Raw genomic sequence first — 14,103 nt, forward strand, 5'->3', positions numbered from 1 at the left:
CTATTCCTGCCATCTTACTGATGTCTAAATCAGACTCTTTATTTGTGAAAATGTATTGAAGTTGCTGGAGAGATAACAGGAATCCAAAAATTTGATTTAGAATAATAGTCCATTCACAATGTAGGGTTTTTTTGTTTTGTTTTTACCTTTCATTTATTTTCAAAGTGTTCCCTATAGAAAGCATTTCACATTGCTTGGCATGGGAGGTGATTCCTTGCTTGGCTTAGGTTAAAAATTTGAGGCCATATATCTCAAAGCCACATGCTATAATTAATCATTTACTTTACCTAGCAATGCTAAACAAAATGTATTATGAAAAGTGAAAATAGAAGCTGAGCAATAAACATGTGTAGGCCACTGGGTTGAGAGAATTACTGACATAAATGATGTATAAATGTACAACTATCTTATTAATGTGATATGGAGTAATAATTACTGTGTGCCAGATTCTATTATAAATTTTATAACTATATTAAATTATCAAAACTATGTTATTAGATAGTTCCATGATTATTTGTATTTTTACATACAGAGAAATTGAGGCATTAAAAGACAACGTAACTTATCCAAAGATTATATGAATATATTATGCTGGTACAAAAGCAATTGCAGTTTTTGCCTTTTTTAATGGCAGAAACCACCTGCAATTACTTTTGTACCAACTTAATAGTCAACAATAGAGCTGGAATTTATTTTTATCTTTATTTTCATTTTTGAGACAGAGCCTTACTCTGTCGCCAAGGCTGGAGTGCAGTGGCACGATCTTGGCTCATTGCCACCTCTACCTCCCCGGTTCAAGTGATTCTTCTGCCTCAGCTTCTTGAGTAGCTGGGATTACAGGCACATACCACCATGCTCGGCTAATTGTATGGTTTTGTTTTGTTTTGTTTTCGAGACAGAATCTCACTCTGTTGCGCAGGCTGGAGTGCAGTGGCACAATCTCGGCTCACTGCAAGCTCTGCCTTCTGGGTTCATGCCATTCTCCTGCCTCAGCCTACCGAGTAGCTGGGACTACCACGCCCGGCTAATTTTTTGTATTTTTGGTAGAGACAGGGTTTCACCGTGTTAGCCAGGATGGTCTCGATCTCCTGACCTCGTGATCCGCCCGCCTCGGCCTTCCAAAGTGCTCGGATTACAGGCATGAGCCACCGCTCCCAGCCTAATTGTACGTTTTTTAAGTAGAGACGGGGTTTCACCATGTTGGCCAGGCTGGTTTCGAACTTCTGACCTCAAGTGATCACCCACCTAGGCCTCCCAAAGTGCTGGGATTACAGGCGTAAGCCACCGCACCCGGCTGGAGCTGGAATTTAATGTATGCATTATGATTCTGGAGTCTTTGCAGTGCTATACCTAATTCGTCAACCTGAACTGCTTACTTGATTTTTTTTAATTAATTCTGTGGAATTACATCCACAAAACAAATGTTGACCAAACGAAGGTGAAAAGCAGCTTTGAAGATAGAAATATATCAACATAAAATAATGCTTTAAGCGTTTCTCATTTTTTAAAAAGGGTCAGAAATACATCAGCACAGTGGAATTTGCCATAAGTATTTTTTCTTTTCCTTTCAAAAAATACGCTATTTTTGCAAAACATATATATGGTCATTGGAGTGATATAGTCATTTGAAGAAGGAAAAATTTAAAAAACCCATATTTCCAGTCTTAAACTGTGAGTCTCATAGAAGTTTACACATTTATATTGAAAACATGGAACATACATTTCTGATAATCATATAAACATATTTATAATTCTTATAAACATCATTTTTTACATTTCTTCAGGCCTGTCTACAAGTCATTTTGCTTGGGCATTTCACTCAGTAGCAGAAGAAGAACTGCTCAACATGTTGCCAGCCATGCAGAAAGATGATCCCACTTGGTCTGAACTAAGAGCTATGGGTGTGGGGTGGTGGGTCCGGAATACCCGCATCTTACGCAAATGCATAGAAAAAGTAAGTGTTTTATTTTGGTATAAGTGAATTAATATTTTTTTGACATTTCTTTAAATGGCGTTTCATATATTTTCTGCCATTACTCCCTCTTGTTTCTGAAGCAGCAAAAGCCTTTTGAATAGTCTTTATATTTCATTTATAATGTGTTTCAAAATATCTGAAGTTTTAAAATGTATATTCTAATTCCCAAATTTTTAATTGACACACTTGTTGGTAGTATATGTCTGGTTTTTACAAAATAATACATGTATGTGTTTAGAAACATTTAAAAATAGTACAGAACAACTTGTAATGAAAGGCAATAGTCCTATTATTTCTTCTCTGTATCCATTGAAGCCACCACTGTATAAGTCACTTTTGTTATTATTTTATATATGCATGCACACATTATTCATATATATATTTTTAAAATTTTATTAAACATTCAGTGGATATGTGCCAGCCTTGCATATGAAAGAAATTACTTGTTCAAAACTGTTTCTGTGAAATTTTGATCAATATTTTTTGATTATAGGTAGCTAAAGCAGCCTTTTATAGAAAGAATGATCCTTTAGATGCTGCCATTTTTTACCTTGCAATGAAAAAGAAAGCTGTGATTTGGGGATTATATAGGTAGGTAAAAAAAAAAAAAAAAAAAGGGTACTTCAATGTGAAAACCTGTTTGTAAGAAGTAAATGAATGAAGTAAGATTTGTTGTTCTTGTTGATGTTGATTCATGTAGATTCTTAGTTGTTTTGTATTTAAAAGAGAGATTTCATAAGGGAAAAGCCCCAAGTGTTTGAATCAGAGTGGAAGAAACCTGATGAGGCCAGTTTAATTTGTTTTCAGATTTATCAATCCAGAAACAATATTTTACTTAAGAACTTCTCATTATGCTCCTTTAAAACAAAGGTAATGTATTAGTCCGTTTTCATGCTGCTAATAAAGACATACCCAGTACTGGGCAATTTACAAAAGAAAGAGGTTTATTGGACTTAAAAGTTCCATGTCATGGCAGAAGGTGAAAGGCATGTCTCACATGGCAGCAGACAAGACAAAACAGAGCTTGTGCAGGGAAACTCCTGTTTGTAAAACCATCAAGTCTCTTGAGGCTTATTCACTATCACAAGAATAGCATGGGAAAGACTTGCCCCGATGATTCAATTACCTCCCACTGGGTCCCTCCCACAGCACTTGGGAATTCAAGATGAGATTTGGGTGGTGACACAGCCAAACCATATCAGGTAACTAAACCAGAAACTTATCCTTGGGACAGGGAAGATGAATTAAATGGTGGAGTCTGGAACAGGCATCTACCTCTGCACTATGTGTCAGCCTACCCCACAAAAGTATCTCCTTCCTGTGGGCCCCACCTTCTTTCTGAGCTGAATTCACTTAGAATTTTTCTCTCTCACTTCTGAGCAAGACTGGTGAACATGATTATCATAAATAGTTCATCATTTGTTTTGAGTTTATTTCCAGATGACTCACATGAACAGCAACCTTTGGGGGAAAAATCATGATAACAAATCGGTTTTCTAAGAGACTTGATGATTTACGGTTCTTTTGATTCAAGGCACATTGTTTAGATTTTTATCTCTTAGGTCATTCTCAGATGGCAGGGGTGAAAAGATACTTATGAGTTTAAATGGTGGCACACAAGTTAATATAAATCAAACATTTTGCATGGATTTAAAAGTAATTTTCACAGTGCTGCTAATGTAGTTTTCTTTGTATTTAGAAAGAAAAATTTTTTGTAATCTCTGAGACTTATATAACAAATGCTTACCTAATATAATTTTTACTGGGAAAAGAAGCAGATACATAGTAAGTTATGAACTGGCAGATGTTTCTATTGAGACTTAGCCAAATCCTAACTTTAGAAAATTGATTCCGACGTGAAAAAAATTGTATTCCAAAATTTTCACACCGTTTTTTTTCCTTTATAGAGCTGAAAAAAACACCAGGATGACACAGTTTTTTGGACACAATTTTGAGGATGAGAGGTGGCGTAAAGCAGCTTTAAAGAATGCTTTTTCTTTGCTAGGCAAACAAAGATTTGAACATTCTGCAGCATTTTTTCTTTTAGCTGGTTGCCTCAGAGATGCAATTGAGGTAATGAGTGAAATTTAAATAACAAAGAATAGCAATATCATCTTTTAAAGCTCCATAGTGCTTAAATTTTTATTTTTTTAATTCAACTTTATTGGAAATAACACAAGGCCAAATATCTAAAATACCTGTTAATATTTAATAAAGACATTTAAAAATTTGACTGTTAACTTGAACGGTATTTATACAGAATTAAGATTAACCAAATGGTGTTTGTTAGTTGGTAGAAATAGGTAATTGATTTGACTCTTAAGAATATTCAAAAAATTAAAAGGTTTGTCCTACCAGTTTAAATGTATTTGAACCCCATATCTGGCTCTGTATTATTTGATGAATGTTAGAAAATCCTTAACTGATTATTTCTTAGTAAACCTTAAAAAAATTACGAATATTTAAGATACAACATTTCTGTCTCAAATTGCCCTTTTGCTCAGAGTTTCATACAAGTAATTCAAAACAGCCTTTTAATATGGAGACTAAAGTCTCCAGGGACGGATGGAGAATAGTAGAGGTTCAAGACAAAAATAAAATAGTATAGCTTAAATTGACATCATTTAAATTATCCATTGTTTCCTCATTTAGTTTAATTTTTGCATATATATATATATTTAGTACTAGAAGGTAGGTTTGCAGTTATTAAATGTCAAGTAGATTTGCTAAAAGCAAGTAGCATATGTTTTGTTTCTTTCTTTGCTAAATTTGGATATTTATAAGGCTTTATATTTTTCTAGTTATTAGTGAGTTAGCTGAATTTATCCTAAAATGAAACCTGCTCCTGCTTATTTAAAAACAATATTTTTTTTTAAAGGTATGTCTTGAGAAATTGAATGACATTCAGTTGGCTCTTGTAATAGCAAGACTCTATGAGTCTGAATTTGATACATCTGCAGCATATAAATCTATTTTACGTAAAAACGTTTTGGGAATCGATTCTGCTGTCAGTGAGCTGTGTTCATTGAACATAAATATGCATCATGATCCTTTTCTTCGGAGCATGGCATATTGGATTTTGGAAGATTATAGTGGTGCTCTGGAAACATTAATAAAGCAACCTATCAGAGAGAATGATGGTAAGCTGCACTTGTAAGATGTTAATGATTAAGAGTATTATTGGTAATTGCTACGTGTGCAGATCACTCTATTAGGTGGTAAGGGTAATACCAACAAACTGAATTCATGGTCTTTATAACAGTTTTTGGTTGGTTGTTTGGTTTTTTCCTCCAGAAAGATAAATCCTTTGAAAACAAAAAACGTTGGATTTTCTGTTTTTACAAAATAGGTTTACATAAATATTGAACATAAATATTGTCAACACTTGAATATAAACATTTTGAAGAAATACTGCTATAAAGCCAGTTTTTAAATCTTAGGTTGAATTTAGTGTGTTTGTCAATCAGTTTTAGAATTCTTACAGTGAAAAATGTGTTCAGTGTAAAAAAAAGTTGACTTAAGTGATGTGATTAGAAAATCTTTAGCTAGGTAAACTTTTGACTGTCTTGTTATGAACTGGTAGAGCTTATGTACTCTTTTGAGTCTAGTAGTACCTTTTCTTTTAAAAATCCTCTTTGCTAAAGCTTTCTTAGAGGCCAGTATAAAATGGAATTCTTTATATAGATGCATATAAAAATGAGATTTGCTTTTCAGATATTTTTTCGTAGATTGAATTGTGTTTGGTAGCTGATAAAATACGTATTATATTATTTGGAATACTAATTGGAAAAGGGTCTAGTTCATAGATTTTTATGTGCTATCATTTAATCAGGAAGTGGCGTTTGCCTTACTTTCTAAACCTTTGAGAAAGCTGTGTGACTCATTTGTTTAAGTCTCCTAGCCATTTAAGCTAAAGATTTTCAAACTAGCCTCTATGTACTGAAGGGAAAATGTAAATGCCTTTTCCAACCACTTTCTTTTTTTAGTGTTTTTATTTAAAAAAAAAAAAAATCTTAGACACCGTATCTTGCTTTGTTGCCCTGGCTCATCTCAAACATCTGGTATCTAGCTGTCCTCCCACCTCAGCCTCCCAGAGTGTGGAATTACAGGCATGAGCTACTGTGCCTGGCCCCCTTTCCCTTTCCCTTTCCCTTCCTCTTTCCTTTGCTCTTTTCTTTTCTCTTTTCTTTCTTCCTTCTTTCTTTTTCTTCTTTCTTAAGATGGAGTCTCACTCTCACCCAGGCTGGAGTGCCATGGTGGTATCTCAGCTCACTGCAGCTTCCACCTCCCAAGCTCAAGCAATGTTCCCACCCCAGCCTCCCGAGTAGCGGGTACCACAGGTGTGTGCCACCGTGCCTAACTAATTTTTTCGTATTTTTGGTGGAGATGGGGTTTTGCCATGTTGCCCAGGCTGGTCTTGAACTCCTGAGCTCAAAGTGCTGGGATTGCAGGCATGAGCCACCACACCCGGCCCTGGCCCACTTTCTTATACTTACACATATTCATGTAAAAATTGTATTTTGATTTGGGACTAGTACATTTTTACATACTTTTATTATGAATTAAACTTGTATTCTTCTAGAAGAAAATTGCAAAAAATAATAACGGCTTGGACCAGAATGATTGGAATGGAGGCAGAAAGATGTGGTTGGATTTGGGATATGATTTTAAGATTGATTACATAGGACCGGATTTGATAAGGAGTGTGAAGGAATTAGGAGTCAATGGTAACTCTTGGCTTTTTAGATTGAACAATAGGTAGATGATATGGGGAAGAATTGTTTTAGATCATGAAGCTTTCTCTGATAAGGTGAACTTTGAGCAGAGAACTGGTTGAGATGAGTGAGTTAATCAGTGTAGATATAGGTAAAGAGTGGTTTGGTCAAGGGCACACTAAATAAAAAGGCCCCGAAGCAAGAGTTTATACCCGTAAGTAAAAATGAAATGTAGGCCTTTGGATATAGGAGTTTAGGTTTTCAGTATGAAGTTGGGACTGGAGATAGAGATGATGTCCAAGTTATCAGCATGTAGATGTTATTGAAAGTCATAGGACTGTATGAATTCAACTCAGGGAATATAGATAGAAAATAAGTCAGCAGCTGAACCCTAGGAGACTCTCAGCGTTCAAAGGTAGAGAAGATGGGGAGGACTAGCAAAGCAGACTGAGGAGAAGTGTTCAGGGAAGTAGGAGAAAAAGAACTAAGAGTCTGTAACTGGATGTTTTAAATTATCCTAGAATATTACCTGAAAAGATTTGTTTCAATGGGAAAGCAGTATAATCTTTGTTTTCCTACTTTGTTAGAACATGTTCATTATAAATGTGTTGTTGTCTCTTCAGTGCCATGGATCATTGTGGCCTATTAGTAAAATTTTGTCAAAAGACTCTGTAGATAAAGGTGTCATAGTAGAGAGAGAAAAGACACTACAATACAAACACACAGTTCATAACTTTTCTTGGCTCATAAAATGAATTTACTTTCAGATCAAGTTTTACCAGCCTGTAATCCTACAGTTTTTAATTTCTACAATTATCTAAGAACACATCCTCTTTTGCTGAGACGTCATTTTGGATCATCTGATACATTTTCCACACATATGAGTCTAACAGGAAAGAGTGGACTGGCAGGAACAATTAATTTAAGTGAAAGACGATTATTTTTTACCACTGCCAGTGCTCATTTAAAAGCTGGCTGCCCAATGTTGGCTTTGGAAGTATTATCAAAGATGCCTAAAGTCATCAAGAAAACGAGACCTTTTTATAGAGCTTCTAGTTTTCTGGATACTAGTAAAGACTGTTCTCCTTCTCCATTAAAGTTGGATGCAAGGGAAGATAAGTCTTCTGCTGTTGATTGGTCACAGTCACTGATAAATGGTTTTGGATCTTCTTCAGAGGGTTCCTCAGAGAAGCAATCAAACTCCACTCTTTCTTTTGACTGGAGCCAACCAAGTGTTGTGTTTCAGGATGACTCTTTAGAGTTAAAATGGGACAGTGATAATGATGAAGAAAATGAGGATGTCCCTATTTCAATGAAAGAACTAAAACCTTTACAGAGAAAAACAGTTAAAAAGTTGGATGACATAAGTTCTAACTACACAGACTCTTTCAGCACACTAGATGAAAATGACCTTTTAAATCCATCAGAAGATATAATTGCAGTTCAATTAAAATTTAGAGCATGTTTAAAGATTCTCACAGTAGAACTTCGTACTTTATCTACCGGCTATGAAATAGATGGTGGAAAATTGCGTTACCAACTGTACCACTGGCTTGAAAAAGAGGTGATAGCTCTTCAGAGGACTTGTGACTTTTGCTCAGATGCTGAAGAACTACAGTCTGCATTTGGCAGAAATGAAGATGAATTTGGATTAAATGAGGATGCTGAAGATTTGCCTCACCAAACAAAAGTGAAACAAGTGAGAGAAAATTTTCAGGAAAAAAGACAGTGGCTCTTGAAGTATCAGTCACTTTTGAGAATGTTTCTTAGTTACTGCATACTTCATGGATCCCATGGTGGGGGTCTTGCATCTGTAAGAATGGAATTGATTTTGCTTTTGCAAGAATCTCAGCAGGTATGTAATTTACTTGATAGTCAAAAATAGTACATGTCTAAAACTGTTTTTGGTGTTTCTTTTTTGGTTTTGAATACTAAGACTTGATTTTCTTCATTACAGTTGCTTTAGGGAATGCTCTCTTTTGTGTGGTCCTTCATATTATGAATTAGTAGAGTTGTGTATTTATAGTAGTTTCAGACGATTCAGTATCAGGCCTTATGACCTGCTTAATTCAGACACTCCCAAGTGTTTTCTGAATGCCTTGTAGGGTAACAGACTTCTTATTTTTTTTTTTTTTTTTTTTTTTTTTATTATACTTTAGGGTTTTAGGGTACATGTGCACAATGTGCAGGTTTGTTACATATGTGTCCATGTGCCATGTTGATTTCCTGCACCCATTAACTCGTCATTTAGCATTAGGTGTATCTCCTAATGCTGTCCCTCCCCCCTCTCCCCACCCCACAACAGTCCCCGGAGTGTGATGTTCCCCTTCCTGTGTCCATGAGTTCTCATTGTTCAATTCCCACCTATGAGTGAGAACATGCAGTGTTTGGTTTTTTGTCCTTGTGATAGTTTACTGAGAAGTCAGTGTGGCGATTCCTCAGGGATCTCGAACTAGAAATACCATTTGACCCAGCCATCCCATTACTGGGTATATACCCAAAGGACTATAAATCATGCTGCTGTAAAGACACATGCACACGTATGTTTATTGCGGCACTATTCACAATAGCAAAGAGTTGGAACCAACCCAAATGTCCAACAACGATAGGCTGGATTAAGAAAATGTGGCACATATACACCATGGAATACTATGCAGCCATAAAAAATGATGAGTTCGTGTCCTTTGTAGGGACATGGATGAAACTGGAAAACAGACTTCTTATTGCAAGAGCATATTGTCTTATTTTTTTTCCCTATCTGTGCCCCTCAATGTGTTATTTTTAAATATGATTATTGGAATGCTGACTTCTTCACATCTCTTCTAACTCTAAGTTTCTATTATGCTTTTATTTTTTAATTGTTTCGAAGTGTTTTAAAGAGCCCTTGATTTACTGAAGTAATGGTTTGTGACTGTAAATAGTTGGTTAACCTTTTATCCCTCTTTGTTTTTAAGGAAACGTCAGAACCACTATTTTCTAGCCCTCTGTCAGAGCAAACCTCAGTGCCTCTCCTCTTTGCTTGTACAGCCAATGCCAAAACAGTAGTTGCCAATCCATTATTGCACCTTAGTAATCTGACACATGATATTCTCCATGCCATAATAAACTTTGATTCACCACCCCACCCTGATATCCAAAGCAATAAAGTAAGTATGCTTGGTTTCAAGCTTTTAATTCATCTGTACAATGATAAAACTACAAGATAAATATTAAGGTTTTTTTTAAGTAATTTTAAACATCAGACTAAGCATAGCAATTTTTACATTGCCAAGTTTATGTTGATTCCTATTAAAGAAATCTTCTGGTTGTAGACTGGCTTATCTTACTCATGTTACTTAGACCCAATAGAGTTCTTGAATTTGTTATCACAGTGCCTAGTTATTTAGTCTAGCTGCTTTAAGAAAAATAGGTGCGTATGAGTGATTCCTTTAGTAGTACATTTAACCAAAAAGCTCATTGTTTTTTAAATATAGAAACTTAATATTTTAATGTAAAGGCACTAATATGTAAATGAAGTTTTCCCTTGTTAATATTAAAGAAATCCACATTTTAAGGATAATATGAACTATTTGCCCCTGTCATTCTTCTAGGGTAGGCAGTACTTTGTGAACCAGCTACAACAGAATCAGCTGCAGTGCTTGTTAAAAGTCTGGATTCTCAAGTTCACTCCAAACTTATTCAATCAGTTTGTGAGAGTATGTCCCAGGAATGTGTATTTTTAAAGAACCTCCTTGTGTGATTCTAATTAGTTAGATTAGTTGATTAGTTAATTAGTTGATTAGTTAATTCTCTAATCAACCAAAGCATCCTATTCATCATTACTTTTATCTGCTGTTAATGTCATATTTTATCTTTACTTTTCAGACATATCGAAATCCTTTGAAGTATAACTGACTTTGACCATTTTCATATATCCCTAGTGGTTTTTTTTTTTTTAATAGTCTAGCATGTAGCTCTCATCCACTTCACAGGTTGTATCACACCAATTCGATTTTCTGTTTGCCTGATGGTGGACTCTCCTACAAATTTACCCTCTTTAGTTACCTTAATCCTTGTAATTAAATTTCACTACTTATTTTTCTGTACTGCTCTGTAGTATAAATGCCCATAGTGCTTATTATACAGTTTGGAATTTAATTTCTTTCAGATTGTGCTCATTTTAGCCAAACTATATTTCATATTTAAAACTAATTATAGCATACCTGTGGTTTATCAGTTACCTTTTGCTGCTTAAGAACTGTCCTGAGGCCAGCATGGTGGTTCACGCCTCTAATCCCAGCATTTTGGGAGGTCGAGGCGGGCAGATCACCTGAGGCCAGGAATTCAAGACCAGCCTGCCTGACCAACATGGAGAAACCTTGTCTCTACTAAAAATACAAAAAATTAGCCAGGCGTAGTGGCACATGTCTGTAATCCCAGGTGCTCGGGAAGCTGAGGCAGGAGAATCACTTGAACCCGGGAGGCAGAGGTTGCGGTGAGCCAAGATTGCACCATTGCACTCCAACCTGGGCAACAAGAGCAAAACTCCGTGCCACCCCCCACCAAAAATAATAATAATAATAATAATAACTGTCCTGAAACGTTAGTGGCTTAAAAAGTCATCATTTATTTTGCTTATAATTCTGTGGGTTGGTTCATTAGTTCTTTGGTTTGGGCCAGCTGTACTAATGTCTGGACTCTCTCATTCATCTTTGGTCAACTGGTGGGTTAGTCGGGTTCTAGATGATCTAAGATGGCATCATTTACATTTCTGGTGGTTGGCACATGTTGACAGCACTGACAGGAGAATCTGGGTCATATGTATCTCATCCTCCAGCAGGCAAGCCTAATATATTTGTCTGGATTCACCAAAGAAACAGAATCAGTAGGATGTATGTATGTATATGTGTGTGTGTGTGTGTGTGTGTGTGTATATAAAATGAGAGAGAGATTTATTATAAGGAATTGGTTTATGTGGTTTTGGAGGCTGAAAAGTCCCAAGATCTGCAGTTGGCAAGTTGGAGACCCAGGAGAGCTGATGGTGTAGTTCCAGTCCAAATCAGAAGGCATGAGAACTAGGAGAGCTATAATTTAAGTTCAGGTCAGAAAGTCATCAGGCTGAAGACCCAAAAACAGCTGATGTTTTGGTTCAAGTCTGAAGACAGGAAAAGCAGTGACCCAGCTCAGTGCAGTTAGATGTGAGTTACTCAGCCTTTTTGTTCTGTTCAGGTCTTGCCAACTGAGTCTACTCACATTACAGAGCACAATGTGCTTTAATCAGTCTGATTCAAATGTTTGTCTCATCTGAAAACATCTCACAGACACGCAGAATAATGTTTGATCAAATGTCTGTGCACCCCATGGCCCAGTCACACCTAGATTTTTTTCAAATGGTGGTTTCAGGGGTTCAAGAGCAGCAAGTAGAATTTGCAAGGCTTTTTGAGGTGTAGATTCAGAACTCACACTTCACTTCTGTTGGGTCGTCTTGGTCGAACAAGTCAAGCCTAGCTCAGATTCAGTGAGTGGAGAAGTAGGTCCAACTCTCTCTTGCAGAAGCTGCAAAATACTGTGATCATTTTTGCAAGCTCCCATACATAGTTTTTGTCATCTTCAATTATATAATATCTTTTAATTCATACCACGTTTTATTGACATTTGAAGGAAAAATTAGCAATTAGATTTGATCTGTCATTCTTCATTTTTATCTACAAAAAGACTGGCATACTTCACAATCAGATGAAGAACTAGTCTAGTCTAGTTTGCTTTCTTACCTAGCTGGAGCTTCTCCTTCATCCTCAGTTCTGCCTAATGTTACGGCCCTTGCCATGCCATGTTTAGAGTCTTCTCTTCCTTAAAACAAATGCCTGACTCCACTGCCTTTCAGTTACTGCCATTCATACCTTATATCCTTTCTCTTTTCTCTAGTTTCACTCTCTTCAAATTGTTTTTAAGGTAACTAGAATATGTGGTAGCATATTCTTCAGTGACCTGTCCATTGGTGAACTGTCAGTTTTCAGGCTCTCTCTTCATATTTTGGTTGAGGAAAAAGCAGATAAAGTGTTGGAGGGCTTACTTTAATACATGATTCATGCTCTACTGGAGAGCTGACGTCTGTTCCCCTTTGCTGTAGAAAAAGAAATTAGGTAGCAAATGTGTGTTTTATAATTTCTGCTGAAGAGTTTAGCGTGTTTTCTTTAAATTTTCTGTAGTAAGACTCATGTAGATAAAAATGAGTGTTGTAGAAAAAAAGGAAATAGTTTATGAAGGCAAAGAATCAAAAATTTTTTCATTCTTTTAAAAATGCTGATTATATTAGGTCTTGAAAAAAAATCTGTACTTTAAAAAGGTTATACTTAAAGTCATTTTGTTTTTGTTTTCCAGGTGTATGTAATGCATACTTTAGCAGCCTCACTTTCTGCTTGTATTTATCAGTGCCTTTGTGGTAGTCATAACTACAGGTAACTATCTTTTTATGAAATTTAAGAATACTTACAGTAAGCAATGAGGTTTCATATTTTGTATGTTAGTGGTTTAGAACTATATATGTCTATTCTAAAATTGCAAAAAGCATGTGGTTGAGGGTTTGAGTACTTTTTGTTCGTATTTGAAATTTTTATGGCAAATGAATCTCAAACCCTTATTCTGTATAACTTATTTAGCAGCCTATTACTGATCACTGCCTTATGTCAGACATTGTGATTGGCACTGAGAATTTTAACGCAAATAATATGATAAGGTCTATTTCTTAGGGTCAGTCTAGTTAGAGACAAACATGTGAGTTGATAAATGATATGTGTGTAATATGGCATAGTACTAAAATGGTAACTATAATAAAACAGTAGATAGTAAAAGGCTCAGGGAGCACAGGGGAGGGAGTAACTTGGAATTGAGAAAAATTTTACCAAATAATTGATGTATAGGATATTTCTCTGTATTTCTCTTTATGTTATAAAGTTTTACTGTAATTTGTCTAGGCTTTAAAAAAATAGTTTGTTACCCTCTGGGATCTTTCTATATCTTTAATTCTTTGAAATACTCTATTTCTTCAAGTATTGTGTCATCTCTCTTCTATCTTTCCTATTAAACAGATATTTCAACTTCTTAATGTTCTTTTAACTTTCCCATCCTGTGTTCCTTTTCTTTATCTCTTTTGTTTCATTTCAGGAGAAATTCTAGCTTCATTTTCCAAACACGGATTCATTATTCAGCAATGTCCTGTCTTATTTAGCAAGAATTTATATTTTAGAAATTCTGTTTTTCATTTTCAGGATCTCGTTGAATTTAATATTTGCTTCTGTTTCTATAACATTTCTTGATTTAAAAAGTTTTTTTGAGTATGAAGTACTTTATTGATAAGTTGGGTTTCTCAGGTGAAGATCTTTTGTTGAGTTTGTTATTTCTTACATGGTGTCAGCCTTTCTTGTTAATTTTTGG

The 14,103-nt window shown here is 35.5% G+C and overlaps 1 protein-coding gene across 8 annotated transcripts in view; it reads left to right on the plus strand.

Annotated features, from left to right (window-relative positions):
- DMXL1 (Dmx like 1) overlaps positions 1-14,103 on the plus strand; it is a 185,086-nt gene that overhangs the window by 97,684 nt on the left and 73,299 nt on the right. For 7 of the 8 annotated variants that reach the window (XM_055298757.2, XM_055298758.2, XM_055298759.2 and 4 more), the window contains 7 exons: positions 1,785-1,954; positions 2,469-2,566; positions 3,883-4,048; positions 4,854-5,115; positions 7,458-8,545; positions 9,645-9,836; positions 13,051-13,127. In XM_055298757.2, coding sequence (XP_055154732.1) covers positions 1,785-1,954; positions 2,469-2,566; positions 3,883-4,048; positions 4,854-5,115; positions 7,458-8,545; positions 9,645-9,836; positions 13,051-13,127 — 2,053 coding nt within the window. The remainder of the gene's footprint in view (positions 1-1,784; positions 1,955-2,468; positions 2,567-3,882; positions 4,049-4,853; positions 5,116-7,457; positions 8,546-9,644; positions 9,837-13,050; positions 13,128-14,103) is intronic. The other variant, XM_055298761.2, reaches the window with a different exon arrangement.

The sequence above is a fragment of the Symphalangus syndactylus genome, chromosome 11 (assembly GCF_028878055.3).
Source record: "Symphalangus syndactylus isolate Jambi chromosome 11, NHGRI_mSymSyn1-v2.1_pri, whole genome shotgun sequence".
Taxonomy (NCBI): Eukaryota; Metazoa; Chordata; class Mammalia; order Primates; family Hylobatidae; genus Symphalangus; species Symphalangus syndactylus.